At 48.4% G+C, this 16,043-nt stretch overlaps 1 protein-coding gene and 1 long non-coding RNA gene across 3 annotated transcripts; both read left to right on the top strand.

The window, feature by feature from the left end:
- Positions 1-251: 251 nt before the first annotated feature.
- Positions 252-1,722, top strand: LOC136306294 (calmodulin-like protein 3). The gene has a single exon (XM_066232785.1). The coding sequence runs from the start codon at positions 653-655 to the stop codon at positions 1,100-1,102; it is 450 nt and encodes a 149-aa protein (XP_066088882.1). The 5' UTR covers positions 252-652; the 3' UTR covers positions 1,103-1,722.
- An 838-nt stretch (positions 1,723-2,560) lies between these two features.
- On the top strand, positions 2,561-5,789 carry LOC136338188 (uncharacterized). 2 transcript variants are annotated; one of them, XR_010731930.1, is made up of 3 exons: positions 2,561-2,639; positions 2,744-2,841; positions 4,609-5,789. It is a non-coding gene; the product is annotated as an uncharacterized lncRNA (long non-coding RNA). The 2 variants fall into 2 exon arrangements; XR_010731929.1 differs by having other exon boundaries at positions 3,901-5,789.
- Positions 5,790-16,043: the final 10,254 nt, after the last annotated feature.

Raw genomic sequence — 16,043 nt, 5'->3', positions numbered from 1 at the left:
GCATTCACATTTTTTTCTGAAGTTAAGAATGTGGTCTCCTTCTTACCTGAGGTGGGGAAAATGTTTACATTCTTTGAATACCCTCTTGGGAACCCTAAGGCTTTCTTTTAGGCTTTGGAAACCAAAAACAAGGAAAGAAAGTTCTATTCAGGCAAAGACAAGTACTGCTTTCATCCTGCCAAAAACCTCAGCCGGAGGGGAGAAAGGGCACAGGGCTGGTTATTACACTGAGTGAAGGGTGTGCAGATTGGACAGGAGAGAGGTGAAAATGACAATTCAAAGAGGAAACCCCAAATGAATCTCTCTAGTGGCTGTCCACACGCCTCACTGAGGGTGTCCTCCCTGTGTTCCTGACAGCGGGGTGATGGAGGCTGAGGAGCCGCTGCCTTTTACACAGGGGTGCTGGCGTCAGCTCAATTAGCCGACCAGACTCATTCCTGGTCCTGGGCTCCTGTTCCAACAGGACCGGGCCTTCCGGCAACGCAAGGGGGGGAGTCTGGAAGGTGAGGGAGAGCCGGGCTCCTTCTTAAGCGGCGGCGTCAGGCCAGGGCTGGGACGCCAGCCTGCGGCCAGCCGCCCTGCAGACCCCGGAGAGGAGCCGGGAGTGGAGCCCGGAGAGGACCCGGGAGCCACCGCTGCACCCACACCGCCCATGGCCGACCAGCTGACAGAGGAGCAGGTGGCCGAGTTCAGGGAGGCCTTCTCCCTGTTTGACAAGGACGGGGACGGCGCCATCACCACCCAGGAGCTGGGCACCGTCATGCGGGCCGTGGGCCTGAACCCCACGCAGGCCGAGCTCCAGGGCATGGTGAGCGAGATCGACCGGGACGGCGACGGCACCGTGGACTTCCCCGAGTTCCTGGGCGCGATGGCCAGGAGGGCAAAGGGCGGCGACAGCGAGGAGCAGATCCGGGAGGCCTTCCGCGTGTTCGACAGGGACGGCAACGGCCTGGTCAGCGCGGCGGAGCTGCGGCACGTGATGACCCGGCTGGGGGAGAAGCTGAGCGACCGGGAGGTGGACGAGATGATCCAGGCCGCGGATGCGGATGGCGACGGCCAGGTCAACTACGAGGAGTTCGTCCGCATACTGGTCGCCAAGTGAGGGGCTGACGCGCTGCGCCCCTGCCGGCCGCGCGCTCCGCTTTGCGCGGGCGCTCTGCGCATCCGGCCGCCGCTGGAGCCCTGGCCTCTCGCCGCTTCTCCTCGAGCCAGGTGAGGTCAGACCCACCCCTGCATCTCACTTCGTCCCCTATTTCCTGCCAACCGCCCACCCCCTCCCTCTTCTCACCCAAAATGACTCAGGCGGCTCACAAGCCCAGCAGACCCTGAGTTGCTTCTGCCCTTCAGAAGCAGAAGGAAAAATGCCATCTACACGGACGATGAGCAGAAGGATCAGTAAAAGTTTCACTGACGGCACCATCCGTGGGACGGTGCAAGGTGACAGGGGCCGAGCCCAGAGGCCCAGCCAGCACTTGGCACTGGGACCGGGGCAGCTGTAACCCTCAGACTTCATCTGCTGCTGGGTTCAGGCAGGTGGAAGGAATCTTGTCCTGGTGTGAGGGTGGCGACAGAGACTCTGCCAACGGAGAGCAGGCCTGAGAAACAGCACTTCCCCTCCGCAGGGCTCCCGCTTGTTCCTCTGTCTCCACCAAATCACCGCGATTCGTCCTTTGAAGGTGGGAGTAAAACCAGGGTCAGTTGTAACATGTCTGTATTCATATTCTTGGAGCGAAATTTGAATGAAAGGGCGAGGGAGGCCTCCAGGGGAATAAATAAAACGCTTTGATGTGCCTATGATTTGTCTTTTTATCTGAAATGATCTTTGTTAAGACTGGGGTTTAAATGAAGTTAGAATCTCCATTTTTGTGCCTTTTGAAAATGCAGTAAAATCTTGTATTGGTGGGCAGCGTAGCAAAAAGGAAGAAGTCTGGGTAAGGTAAATCTTGAATTTTTATTTCAAATTAAATAAATTAGTCAGCAGCAAAAAGTAGTTAAAAATTCATACAGCCTCCTCAAGATCTGAAGCGATGATTCGAGTTGGGAAGACACTCTGATCACTGTTGGCATTTCTCCTATGTTCACTCTGATGCTGTCCCGTGAGTGCGGGACAGCGTCCAGATGTCACTGGATGCAGCTCCCTTGGGGCACCTGTGAGCAGAAGAGCCAAGCCAGTCATCACCTCAGAGGTTCAGACGTGCATTGTGGCCTCACTTGCCAAAGGAGACATGGACATCACCCCTAGGAGCAATAATCCTGATCTCAGTGTCTTTCATGTGACGGCTCCTAAATGTTGCAGGAAGGGAAGAAAGAGGCAAGGAAAGGGATATGGTCAGGGTCTCCCTTCGTGACCAGTGTCAACCAGTCTGTAGTGTCCAGCCTCACCTGGCTGGCAGTCAGTATTTTGCCCCTTCTTTCCCTATATCAGCCTGACTAAGCCCTGGCCAATATGGAGACCACTATGTCTGCTCACCTTCAGCTAGAACGGGATGAGGCATCTTTTTGGGCTTCCACCTGGGCTCCTAGTGATTTAGCAAAAGCAATTCTATAATTATGTTTTAACAGGTTTGAGAGCCTTTCACGGAAAATCTGTGGGGCCAGGGCAGACACTAGGCTGGCGTTGTGGAAAGACCTCCTAACAGGTGCTGACCCGCCCTTAGCTGTTCCAGTAATGGCCACAGAAGCTGGGCTGGAGATGGGGGTTTGGCCAGGCTTGACGAAGTAACCATTTCTCCTCCATCCCCAGAGGCAGCAGAGGCCTCAGACCATGCACCTTGTTGTTGCCACCACTGTTCTCATGACTCAGGTCAAAATCACACTCCTTTTGGGAGTCCTCAAATTCAGGTTAGTAACAAATGGAGTTCTCTCCACATGGGAAATCTAAGTGTAATGCAAGAGGTTGAGGCCAGGCAGGTTCACACTGGATTCGGGCAGACCACAGAAGAACCATGGAGCCAAAAGGTGTTGGGCCATTCCCGTTTATTGGATTCTCAGAGTAGCAGCAGGCGGTGGCAGTGGCAAGAGAATGGGGGGAAATCACCCCTGGGGAAAGTACCTGTAGCTTTATATTGGGTAGGCTCACAAAAGCGGCTTTCTGCCAGGTGCTTACATCACTAATCATGCAAAGCGATTGCAGCTGGAAAACAAAAGAGCAAGCCTAACTGCAGTCTCTTCCCTACGTGAGGTGATATGGTCAGGGTTCCTCCACAGAATTGAATATGCTTCCTTACCTCCTCTTGGGTTTACAATTCTTTTAAATCCATTTCTGTTGTCCTTTCTCATTTGAGCAAGGTCATCAGACTGCTGGGCCACATGGTTCAGCCTTTCTCCCAACCTGCTGGGTTAGGGACAGGGCTGCCAGGCCCAAGGGTGATGCAGTTGGGTGGGCATGCTCTGATTCTAGAGGACTCTCCTGTAGAATGATGCCAACCTCCACGCCGGGCACCATGAGTCCTATCACACATCAGCGTGGGACTCAGGCAGTGGTGGGATTCAGCCGTTTCGCACTGGTTCGGCAGAACTAACACTTAATTTTTTTTGTTGAGTTTAGTGAACCGGTTGTTAAAATGTCACTTGTAATCATCTCTTTTTTCTTCTTCTTCCCTATGCTGATGGGACCTGTCCTATCTCCAGACACCTAGGTGGACGTCTTGTCGGTAAAATGTGGTCACTATAATTGCCAGGTGTAGTTCCGTGGTCTAGTTGAGTAAGGCAGGGTAGGCCCGGGGCCAGAGCACCGGAAAGGAGCCTCCGAGTGCCCCTGGGACTGCAGGGACAGGCTGCAGATCCGCACTCCTACCCTCCGTTCTGCTGGAACAGACTTCCAAGCAGTTCTCACCCACATTTCTTTCACTCCCTGAATAATTGGACTTAAACCACTAACTCCCTTTATCTCCCCCAAAGGTGTTATCTTTCTGCCACTCAGAACATTCCAGCCATCCTTGGAGGAGGAATTTATAAATATTACCTCGGCTTCCATGTGCTCACACCAAGCTTCTCATAAATCAGAGCTGAGGCTCCGGACCTCCCAGACTATATAAAGCCACCACTCTGCTTCCTGGGTTCCAATTTTAAATCAAACACAGCCCAGCCCTGCCGGCTCCTGTTGATCCTCACAGATTCCAGGACCTGCTCAAAGGCTCCCAAACTAGCCCTGCTAAAAATGACTCCATTGTTCCTACTGGAGAAATTTAAAATTAAAACTCATATGCGGGGTAGAGACTGCCCCATGATGAATGGAAGCAAAACAAACAAACAAAAAACCATCTCTAAGAAAGGCCTGGGTGCAACACAGGTGGTTGTTTCTATAGCAACCAGACTCTCAGCTAGGAGCCAGGACCCATCCTCGGAGAGAATGGGACCTGGGCCTGGAGCAACTGGTTAGTAAAAGGCCTACACTGCCCTCCTACCAGGTGCTGGATGCTGGGTGCTCGGGAGAATGGGCACCTTCCTGCAAGTGTGGGGAAAGTCAGGAGATGGTCACAGGAGACAGACTTGAATAGACCTGGAGAAGAGGGCAGTGTTTTTGTCCTCAGAGGAGTGAGTACCAATGGGGACAATCAAAGAAGGAATCTTTCCCTAGCCACCCTTCTGTGTCTTGTTTCTTCCTAGTGTGCCTCAGAATTATGGGAGAAAGAAGCCAGGCACCGAGTCCAGAGAAGAGGAAGCCTCTGGTGCCTAAATATTGTATGGGCCCAGGCTGTCTTGGCCAATTGCCTGGTGCTGCCCTGCAGGTCTGGGATGACTGGGCAGCCATGGAGTGAACCCTGTGGAAACTGACCCCATACAACCTTGCCAACCAGGGAAAGCTGATCTCCCTCATCACCAGGTTTCACCTATAGCTCATTGTGTGCCCTGAGGACTCTGGTTTTAATGCTCCCAAGAAGTACAGCTCTCATTGAGGGCACACTTACACTGAATCCTCAATATGGGGTGGAGGTGGAGGGTGGCAGCCACTGCTGTTAGCTCACGTTAGAAAAGAGAAGATCGAGATCCTACAGAGGTTAAATAACTCCCCATGGTCACACACCTGTAAGTTATTCGAATCCAAAGCCAGTGTCCTTCCCCCCACCACAGAGAAACCTTTCAGACCCAACAGCCTGAGGTTGAGAGTAGCTGGTTGAACGGAAGCTGTGAGAGCCACAGCAGAGCTGCCAAAGGCGCCGCAGCCGAGAGACGCCACGAGCAAGGCCTGGAAGTGGAAACAGCTGCTGAGCGGAGAGGACCTGGAGGAAGACAAGGCATTAAATGGTGCTGGGGGATCAGGAGCTGTGAGAACCGCTGTGTCAGCATTGGTGGCGGTGGTTGCAGGGTGAGTGTTGCCAAGCCACCCCACAACTCTGGGCCCTGCACAGGGCACCTCATTTCATGCCCCCCTTGCCCTGACACTAGAGGTTATGGCCAGTTTGGGGGCACAGCTGACCCGAGGCACTGCAGGCAGCTACCATCACCAGGAGAAAATTCTGCACTGGCCCACAGCTTTGTGACAGTAGATGCAACCAATTCACAGTCTGGGCAGGCACCTCTCTGGTCAAAGCTGGACACAAGCCTGTGTCATTGGTACAGAGGAACTGGGAAGTATCTGGGCCTCTCAGCTTCTATCATGGAAGACTTCTGCCTCCCACCCAACCTCACATTGTGGTGTCCAGATGATAGGCAATCAGAAAAGACACATGTCCCCTTTTATGGGTTGAATTGTATCCTTCCCAAATTCACATGTTGAAGTCCTGACCCCCTGGAACCTCAGAATAAAACCTTATTTGGAGATGCAGTCCACAGGGGCAATCAAGTAAAATGAAACCATTAGGGTGGGCCCTAGCATCCTAATAAAAAGGGAAAATTTAGACACAGAAACATGCACAGGGGGAAAATGATGTGAAGAAATATAGGGAAGAGACAGCCATCTACAAGCCAAGGAGAGAGACCTCAGGAGGAGCCAAGTCCGCCAACACTTAGACCTCCGACTTCCAGCCTCCAGAACCGTGAGAGAGAACATGTTCATTGTTTGAGCCCCCAAATTGGGGTACCTTGTTATAGCAGCCCTAGAAAATAGATCCCCTGTAAGGATGGTTTCGAGGTATTCACAGATTCTTTTCTTACTCTGAGCCCCAGCACAGTTGCTGAGGACTTGTCTAGAACTGGCTTTCTCCTAATCCAAGTCTGATTTTATACAAGTGAGGCAGTGAGTCATATGCATTAGATTCTGAAGAGGATCCAAGTATGAAGGAAGAAGGGAGAAGCAATCCTTGCTACATGGAAAACCTCTCTGACACATGCTGATGTAACTTTGCAGATTTGAGACCTGATATTGGTATTGGCAGCCTGGCTCATGTCTCCTCAGTGCTTCCAGGGAATAAAAACAGTCATTGGAGCTGGCGTGCGGGTACACAGTGCTTTGACATTTGGGGGCCCTTCTCTCCACCCCCACACATGAATACAATGTGGTGTTCTTACCACAGGGCCTGAGGTTAAGATAAAAATTTAGATTGGTAGACTCTTAGATCTGTACACCATCTTAGAGGTTATGTGGTTTCTCATCCAGGATGAAAAGTCTAAAAGTAACAATGTCCTGGAGAGATGGCTACTTTGCATCTTCCTGAATGTGTCCACTTTAGGGAGTTCCAGGCCAACTGTCCAATGGTTGCACACTTCTTATCCTTAGAATTTCCTTAGATGGGTCTGAAATGGGTCTCCTTGCAACTTCACCCATTGGTCCCTTCCTTCCTCTGTCCACACTCCAGATACATTCTACAGCAGTGGTAGAAATTTCATACTGGTCCACAAAAGAATTAACCACTCTGCTGTCATATGAAGATTATAGACAAAATGATTATGGACTCAATAATCTTGTACAACATCAAGGTGGCTAACTCCCACAAAAGGACATGAAATTTCTGGCGGACTGGCACTGGTCTGCAGGCCATAAAGACTCTGGATTCAAGAAAATTTACTTTTAAAATTAGGTAGAGAACTTTGGATTGAGGTTTTGATTTGGAGCATCATGCTCTTGGGAATGCAGCTGGCATCTCTGGGGATATTCTAAAAGCCATTTTTATGCATAATTTCAGGTATTTCCTTAGGAACACCTGTGCAAAGCCCTGTGACACTGTGATGGGGCGCAAAGACTCTTTTTAAAACCAGTTCTAGAGCACCTACGTTCTCTCCTCTTCCTGCTAAGTGGCACTAATCCCTCAAGAGTTTCTTAGGTGACACATGTTCAGGCCCTCTCCCCTCTTGACACATTTTAGCTCTTCTGAGTCCTTTCTGGTGATGCATTGCAGAACCCCAGAAAGGTCTGACCAATACCAGAGACAGTGGGACCACATCTTCCTGTTCTGAACATAGTACTTCTAAAAATAAAGCTCATGGTCAAATCAGACTTACACTCAAATGATGTGTCACCCATTTAACAAGTATTATTTTATTTATTTATTTATTTTGTTTATTTTTTCTGAAGCTGGAAACGGGGAGAGACAGTCAGACAAACTCCCGCATGCGCCCACCAGGGGCGACGCTCTGCCCCTCCAGGGCGTCGCTCTGACACAAGCGACCAGAGCCACTCCAGCGCCTGGGGCAGAGGCCAAGGAGCCATCCCCAGCGCCCGGGCCATCTCTGCTCCAATGGAGCCTTGGCTGCGGGAGGGGAAGAGAGAGAGAGCGGAAGGAGGGGGGGTAGAGAAGCAAATGGGTGCCTCTCCTATGTGCCCTGGCTGGGAATCGGACCCGGGTCCCCCGCACGCCAGGCGACGTTCTACCGCTGAGCCAACCGGCCAGGGCTAACAAGTATTATTGAGCATGTGTTTGCATGCATGCGTGCTAGACTTTAGGGAACACAAGACCCAAGGACTCACAATAAATGGAGGGAAGATCAGTACACGAGTGGGTATGAGACCGTGCACGAGGGATGGATGGGAAGATGCCTGGAAACACAGAAGAGGAAGGACCCACCACTGCCCAGAGCAGGTGTGGGGACAGACTTCACGGAGTGGTGACCTGCCAGCTGGGCCCTGAAGGCTGCCAAGCAGATGAGGTAGGTGGGGCTGAGGGGGGCAGGCCTGGACCTGCTGTTCCTAGGCTGAGGGAGAAGGTACAGAGGCACACAAGGAGCACAATGTCCTTCTGTCTCTGCTTTTTGTGACCACTCCCTGTCCACCCTAATAAACTCAATTCTGATGTCCAATCCTCTAGGAAGGCTGACTTTCTAATTACCTACCCTCATATTAGTTTATATACCTGCCTTCTCTCTGTCCTCCTAACACGCGCTACATATCTGTGACCTCTGCACTTACCTTACGACATTACCGTGATCGGTTTATCTCCTGTCTCCCCACTGAACTATCAGCTCCTCACATTAACCAACTTCATATCTGAACACGCAGCACAGAATCTGGCACAGAGTCGTTCAAAACAGGTGTATTGAGCACGTGACTGGAGCAATCACACATGTTGCCATTAGAAAGGTTAGAGCTGACTGTGGAAAGGTAGGCATGGTGAGACGCTCCCTCTGCCACTCTCAGCTGGCTGGGCCGGATGCTGTAAGCACCGGAGAGGCAATCAGCACAAGAGATTGATTAGGAAAAGGTAAAAAAAAACCAAAACCGAAAAACTATACTGGCAGCCATTCGATGGTGAAGATTAGAATCCTAGTAAGACGGAGAAGCAAGTCAGGGAATCTGGGCATAGCCCGAGTGAGAGACCACAGGGCAGGAGCAAGGTCGCGGTGATAGGGAATAAACAATAACAGAAAGAGGAAAATGGGTTAAAGAGGCAAAGAGATGGAACCTGGTGGGAATTCAGGGAAGGAAGAGGCAAGGAAGACTTGGGCCACAGAGTTTATCATTCTTGTCTGAAAGCAAGACTTGAGAAAGAAAAGGATTTTTATGTTATTCTGATGGCTCGAGAACATGGGAGGAGGATGGGACAAGACAATTAAATTGCTCGTTTCAGTCTTGCTGATTTTTAGGTGATGGAACTTCCAAATAACCAGAGTATGAGATTGAGAAAGGGCTGGATTGAAGATCTGGGACAACATTGGTGTATCTATAAACACGAAACCATAGAAATTGATGAATAAAACACGAAGATCCTCCCCCAAGGGCAGGATCTACCCCCCCCCGGGGGGGCAGTTCAGCAGGTGAGTGGGGAAACAGGTGCCCACAATGGAGACAGAATTATAATCAGGGAAGGTGATAACTGGGAGGAAGAGGGATGGTGGAAAGCAGAGGAGGAGAGGGTTTCAGAGAGAATCTGGTGTCCACACGCTCTGTGCTCTGGGTCATGATGAGCGAGGATGGCTGAGTGTTTGTCCCTTAGGCACAGGGTCCTTCCAGTTGAGGCCTAGATCCACTGAGTGGCTGCTGTTCTCAGACAGTCTCTGATCCCACTCAGACCTCTCTATCCTCCCACTCTGAAGGGCAAAGCAAGACCACCGTTGTGGGGCTGTTGTTTCCACCCAGCCTGTTGACATGACTTTGACAAGTTCTTTCAGTAGCTTCTCTGTCCAGAAAGCACCGCTGGTATTAGCAGATCACACCCTGTATAGGGGAGATGACTTCTCTAGTGATAGCAGTCCCCTGTGGACTGGAGAGAACCCAGACATCAAATGGCACTTCACTTCCCCAGAGCACCACAGGGCAGGGCAGCCAGGCAGCCAGTTCATGTCTCGTCCTCAGTCACCTGTCCACACCAGGCTTCAAATCCTGGAACTTTTCCAATCCCAGCCAAGATGACAGATCTAGTTGGAAAGAGGAGCTAACAACCCAGACTGTGTGATCAGCTTGGCCTGATATTGTAAATTCTCCCCACGCCCCTTTCCTCCATCTCCATCGCCCCAGCTAAGGAGGGAAGGAAAACACTCTGCAGTGACTGCATTTAGGTCTTTAAATTTAGAAAGGGAGGTTGGGCAGAAGGTCTTCTTTTCCAGTAAGGACTAAACCACAAGAATGTTCTTAGACATCCACAGAGATTTTGATTGGAAATGAAGAAAAGTTTCACAATAGCACAGATTTTGAGATGCTTACAGAGGGCACCACGCTGAGAACAATTAATCTGCATGGGAACACTGCCTATGTGGGGAAAAAGTCTTTGCGCCCCATCACAGTGTCACAGGGCTTTGCATGGGTGTTCCTAAGGAAATGCCTGAAATTATGCAAAAAAATGGCTTTTAGAATATCCCCAGAGATGCCAGCTGCATTTCCAAGAGCATGATGCTCCAAATCAAAACCTCAAATCAAAGTTCTCTACCTAATTTTAAAAGTAAATTTTCAATTCTTGAATCCAGTCTTTATGGCCTTATACAAGTCCCAGATTCTGCACAGTCACAACTTCAAAAAAATAATGCCATGTTCCCAAAGGCGATTCTTCAAGGATGGAGCAAGACTCTGTAACCCAAAACCTGTGAGGAAACTTCAATTCTGTTGCCAGATAGAGGTTTCCACTCAAAGGGAACAAAAACAGGCAAAGAGGTTCTGCAACAAGATTGCCCTCTGTTAAAAGAGCTACATGGATATCAGGAAATTCCCAAGAATGGCTAAAAACAGATTCTTTAACTCAGAATATAAGACCTTCAAGAAGGCAAAGGAAACTAGATGTCAGACTCTTGTCCCAGCAACATTCCCATCTCTCAATTTCATCAACCTGACGGAAGGGAGAACGGGAATAGGAGAAAGAGACAACAGTTTCTGCACATGGGACTATCTTTACTGCATGTGAGGCTGATGGCAGAGGCCAGGACATTCACATTGGATTCAGGCAGACAGTAGAGGAACTGCGAAGCCAGAAAGCATTGGGCCATTCCCATTTATTAGATTCTCACAATGGTGGTAGAGCAAACAGGCAGGGAAAACCCCTTCTCATGGCAGCAGGTGAACAGACAGAAAAACGGCCCCTCGCAGTGGTGGGCAAGCGATCTGCAATCCACCCTGAGGGCAAGCACCCATAACCTTACACAGGCTATACACACGTGTCTCTGCCACGTGCTCTCACACTAATCCTGCAAAGTACAAGCGAGCAAGCCTAACACAGCTGTTTGCCCTACACTGTGATAGCTTATTTTGCTATCGTGAAGACAAGGCTCTATGGATGGCATCTAGAGACTGAACATTTTATTCATTCATTCATTTACAAATCTTATCAATACTCGTTGACTGTCTGCTATGTGCCAGGCACTATGCTGTGTAAAAGAGGTGAGAAACTCCTGTCTTCGGGTAGCTAATGTTAAGTAAACAGCACAAACAGGTGCCTCAAATGTCTCCAGGACTGATGGTGTGATCCGAATGAGAACAAACAAGAGGAATGGTTCACTGTGACCTCACCAGCACAGCATGTGTGCATGCCCAATAGATGAGAACCTCGGTTTGCATTAGGCCTTGATAGAAATGAAGTCCTCCACTTACGATTTTGCATCCGATAATTGCAAGAATTCTCCCCAGCCCAGCTTCTGGCTCTCCACACTCCCAGTCTGTTTTCTCTTCCACTGCCCCATCCTTGTCCTTCGTGGGCCCAGCACCACAGGGTGTATTCATGTGGCAGTAAAACTGCAGGCTGTGTACATGCCTGTAACTATGCCAGTGGTGGTACAAGTCTTCTTGAAGCCATTTCTCTACTCAGACTTCTGTGGATAATTTCACTGTACACAAAGTGACAGCAAATTGTTTAGTTTAGAGACAAAGGGCCCACAGCCTTGACTGCACTTAAATAGATGATCTCTGCAAATTATACTAGAACATATGACCATGTGAACAATTTGTAGGGCCTTCACTGGACTTTGGAAGAGATCCCACAAGACAGGGTTCCAAAGCAGAAACTTGAGGGTATTTTCATTACATTAAATACCTATCATGGTGAAATTTCAAGCCTTTGAATGTCCTTGATTCTGTCTTTACCTGAGGAGCACAAGGAGACGACATCTCAATTGCTGAGAGTCTCAGCCCTGGAGGTTACCACAGGTCTATGTTCAGGTCACAAACACAGGTTCAAACCAGGCCAACAAAAGATGCCGGGATGCTAAACCCTTTCCCTCTCTGTGGCCCTCCCCCATTGGCCTTAGGTGCGGACTTCCTCTGCCAGACCTTCCCATGCTGTCCACTCTCTATTTCTCATGCTCACTTCCGTTCTCTTTGTAAATCTGCTCACTGTTTTCTTTCCAGTCTTTACTTTTTCAGACCTGTATTGCTTTTTTCTCCTCTCCTTTTGTTAGATTCAGGGAGGTGTGTGCTGTGGCTGCCAGAGTGTAACTATTGAAGGAGCAGGAACAGAGAGTGCTGATAGGGCCCCTGTGAGGCTGAGAACAAAGAAAGTCAGAGACCCTTATCAGAAGTTTATGTTTGAAATTCGCCACTAAGCTAAACCCGGCCCCTGTTGCTATGTCGGCCCCTGTTGCTATGCTGCGTGCGACCTCCCTAGCAAATAGCTAACTGCCACATCTGCTTCTGTATATGCTTGCTCACTTAGGATATATAAAGACCTAGCTGTAAGTGCCAGGCGCGACTTCCGTTTGCAGCTCCTTGTGAGTACGGTGTCTCCGGACATCTTGGGAGTTCGCCCCTGCGCAGGTTAAACTGGCCAATAAAGTAACATCTAAACTCCTGAAAGTCTCCGATGTTTGTTCTCGTACCCGGTGGATGCAACACTTTCTCTTCCTTCTCTCATCTCTCTCTTTGCCTTTCACTGTCATCTTTGCTTCACCATCTCTGCCCCTGTCTTTCTGTCCCTCCTTACCTGTTACTCTAACCTTTCTCTCTGCCACTGCTGTCCCTGTGTCTTCATGTCTGTCACTGACGCTCTCCCCCCAGCTTTCCCTGGTCCTTCAACTTCTTTCCAAATTCAACCCAACTTCTTTCCAAATTTACTCCACCCTTCTATTTTCTGGTTTATTCATTAGTTGTTCAGAGATTTGATCTTGGGACGTAACCTTATTGCGGGATTTTCCTTCCTGTGGCATGGCAGCTCTTGGGTTGCCTTTCCCTTCAAGACCAGAAACAGGAGGAGCTTGTCTGGGGCCTTTGCCTTTGCTTTCTCTGGCACTACTCTAGAGGGACGAGGTTCGTGGTACATTCTGGATCTTGGACACAGTGGAAAAGCCAAGAGAAGCACATGTCAGTGGTTTGGGAAACCCTCTTAGCAATTTGTTTTTTTTCTGATTCCATCTGCTTTTGTCTGAGTTTTCACAGAAACATGTACTGTATGTTTATTACTCAGTTAACAAGTTCTACTAGAATGCTCTTTATGAGCTATAAAGAGCAAAACAAAGTCCTTGTCCTCAAAAAACTTATTTTCCAGGGTCTATAGACACAAAACTATCACCTAGAAACAGTCAGAGGACACATAACTAATAAAATGTACAATGCTAACTATAAATGCATCCGCTCAGAGAAGGGAGAGCCCGGCGTGAACCTGAAGAACCAAGGAAGACGTGGTGGAGGGGCAGGACTGACGTGGGCCTTGAAGTCCGCTGAGCGGGAAGAGGGCATCTTCTAGGAGGAGCAGCAGCCTGGGCAAAGCCAGAGCCTCAGCCCCAGGGGAGTGAGGCGATGGTGGATGCAGGGAGTGGGGCATGTGGAGTGTCAACATCACGGAGGCAAGGCACTAGGGACTGTCTTAGGTTGGGCCTCCATAACAGAACACCACAGACTGCGTGGCCTAAACAACAGAGGTTTGCTTCTCACAGCTCTGGGGGCTGGAGTCCAAGATTAAGATCTGCCAAGTTTGGCTTCTGGTAAGAGCCCGCTTCCTGGCTTGTAGATGGCAATTTTCTCACTGTGTCCTCACATGGCAGAGAATGTTTCTCTGGGTTCAGCACCATCATCACAACCATGATTTCAAAGACAAGAGCTGCATTTACGTTATAAATGGCAGGACATGCTTATTCCCCCAACACCAGGTGAGGGACAGCTTGAGGGAAGGGGTCCCATCACTTTAGTTTTTGTTTCATTCATATAGCACAGCCCAGAGTCTTGTTGGATGACCTCTAAATATCAAATAAATGCATCTGACTTGAACAGAATTGATGCCACAAGTCACAGCATTTGGAGGTCCATGGAAGAAAGATCCTGTCTCTAGAGGGGTAAAAATCAAGGTCTTTCCTGAGACTAGCTTAGCTCAAGTGCCAAGAATTTAAATTGATATCTGTAACACCCAGTTCTCCAGTTGGTTCACCTTTTAAGAACATTTAAGTTCCCACATGTGTCAGGATGTGGACTAGAAGCACTGCCTTGCACAACTCCAAGGTCACTGTAACATTGTGTCCTGTGTAAATTGCCCTCTCTGGACACATGCAAGGCAGTGGTCCTCATGCAGGAAAGAGAAGATATACAAATAAATGGCATTATTGTTTAATGGATAGAGGATTTTCTTTGGGCTGAAGAAAAATCCTGAAAATGGGTAATAGTGATGGTTGTATAACATTGTAAATATCATGCCACTGAATTGTACACTTAAAATGGTCAAAATAGCAAATATTCTGTTCTGTGTATTTTACCACAATAAAAATAAATAAACAGAAACAAATGGGAAAGTCCTTTACCCCAGGAACTCACAGTCGTGGGTGGTGAAGGGCACAAAATAAAACAGGTGCAATGCGCAAGTATGAATCAACCACCAAGATCACGGAGGAGGGGCAGTAGTTGGCCCAAGGAGAGCAGGCATGTTGATCAATACGTACTACATGTCGAAGGAATGGGGAACTTGGACAGATGGCATCACATGAAGTCTTGCAAGTAGCTGAGGGGTCATTGACTGAGTAGATCCCGGGATACTGTGGAACATACTTAGAAAAGCCTGAGCCACACCTCTCTTGGTCAAGAAGTCACTGTCCTCAGAGGAGAGCATGGATTCAGAGAACATCATACACGTGGAAAGAAAGGGCCCTCCTTAAAACTAGTAGACAGGCTGTTAGCCAAGGAAGGGCAGGAGAGCCTCAGGCAGGACCGGAGTTACCTGTGACAGAGTGAGAGTCACTGCAGCTGTTGCCCTGGGAGCCTGCTCGGCAACAAATGGCAGTCATGGAAAGACGAGGAAAAGGACTTAAAATTAAGTAATACTTCCTGCAGGGAAGCCAGTCACCACCAGACTTCTCTGTCCCTCCCTGACACACCTTGCAGGCCCCTCTCCCTTCCTGCTGTTGGGAAACTCGGGTCATATAACCAGCTGATAGCCATCGTCTTTGATTACCGTCATCTGACTGGGCAACAATTACAGGCCCCAAAGGGAGTAAGGTGTATGACAAACGTTTGGAAATTTTTTTCCCCTTGCAGATGAATCTTTGAAACCAATATCCACATTTTCCCAATCAGAAATGAAATTACACAGTGTGGTAAGTGCTCTTACACCAAAAGAGCAACAGGACAGAACATTTGAAATTGAAATTTTTCCTAAAAATTCAAATTAATTACATCCCAATTATACACAATAGCTTCCAGAACTACCTGAAGAGCAATTTATGCCGAATTCTACCCACAGGCACAATATGCTTCAGATTCCTTTTTAATTTCATTGTCTTCCTGTTTGCTCTTCAGTGAAGGAATCACGGGACCTTAAAAACAAGTAGTTGGGAGGAATCCAGAAGATTAAAAAGCCCAGCTTCCTCGCCATGATGAGAGACCACTGTAATGTGCACAGTGCTATGCTTCAGCGTCACAAAGTGCTTTAGCAAATGTTGGCTCTGGCTTCTGTAACACAAAGACTCCGTAAGGTGGATGTTGTTATTTTATAGATGCAACAATGAGACCCAGTGAGGTTAACTGAGGTGTCTAGGTCACAAGATTAAGTAAATGCAGCCTGGTTTTTAAACCCCTATTTTTTATTTTCATTAACTGATTTTTTTCAATTAAAAGTTGATATACAATATTATATTAGTTTTAGGTGTATTCCCCTGATCGCTTTATTAGAAAAAAGTTTTTGATCATAAAAACTAAATTTTTTTTTAAGTTCAGGTAATTCAAAAGATGATAATGAAGAAAATAAAATGCAGTCAATATTTGGTGTATAGCCTTTCAGGATTTTTCTTATATATATATATATATATATATATATATATATATATATATATAT

This window comes from Saccopteryx bilineata, chromosome 5, assembly GCF_036850765.1.
Source record: "Saccopteryx bilineata isolate mSacBil1 chromosome 5, mSacBil1_pri_phased_curated, whole genome shotgun sequence".
Taxonomy (NCBI): domain Eukaryota; kingdom Metazoa; phylum Chordata; class Mammalia; order Chiroptera; family Emballonuridae; genus Saccopteryx; species Saccopteryx bilineata.
This window is presented reverse-complemented; position numbering and strand designations above follow the sequence as displayed.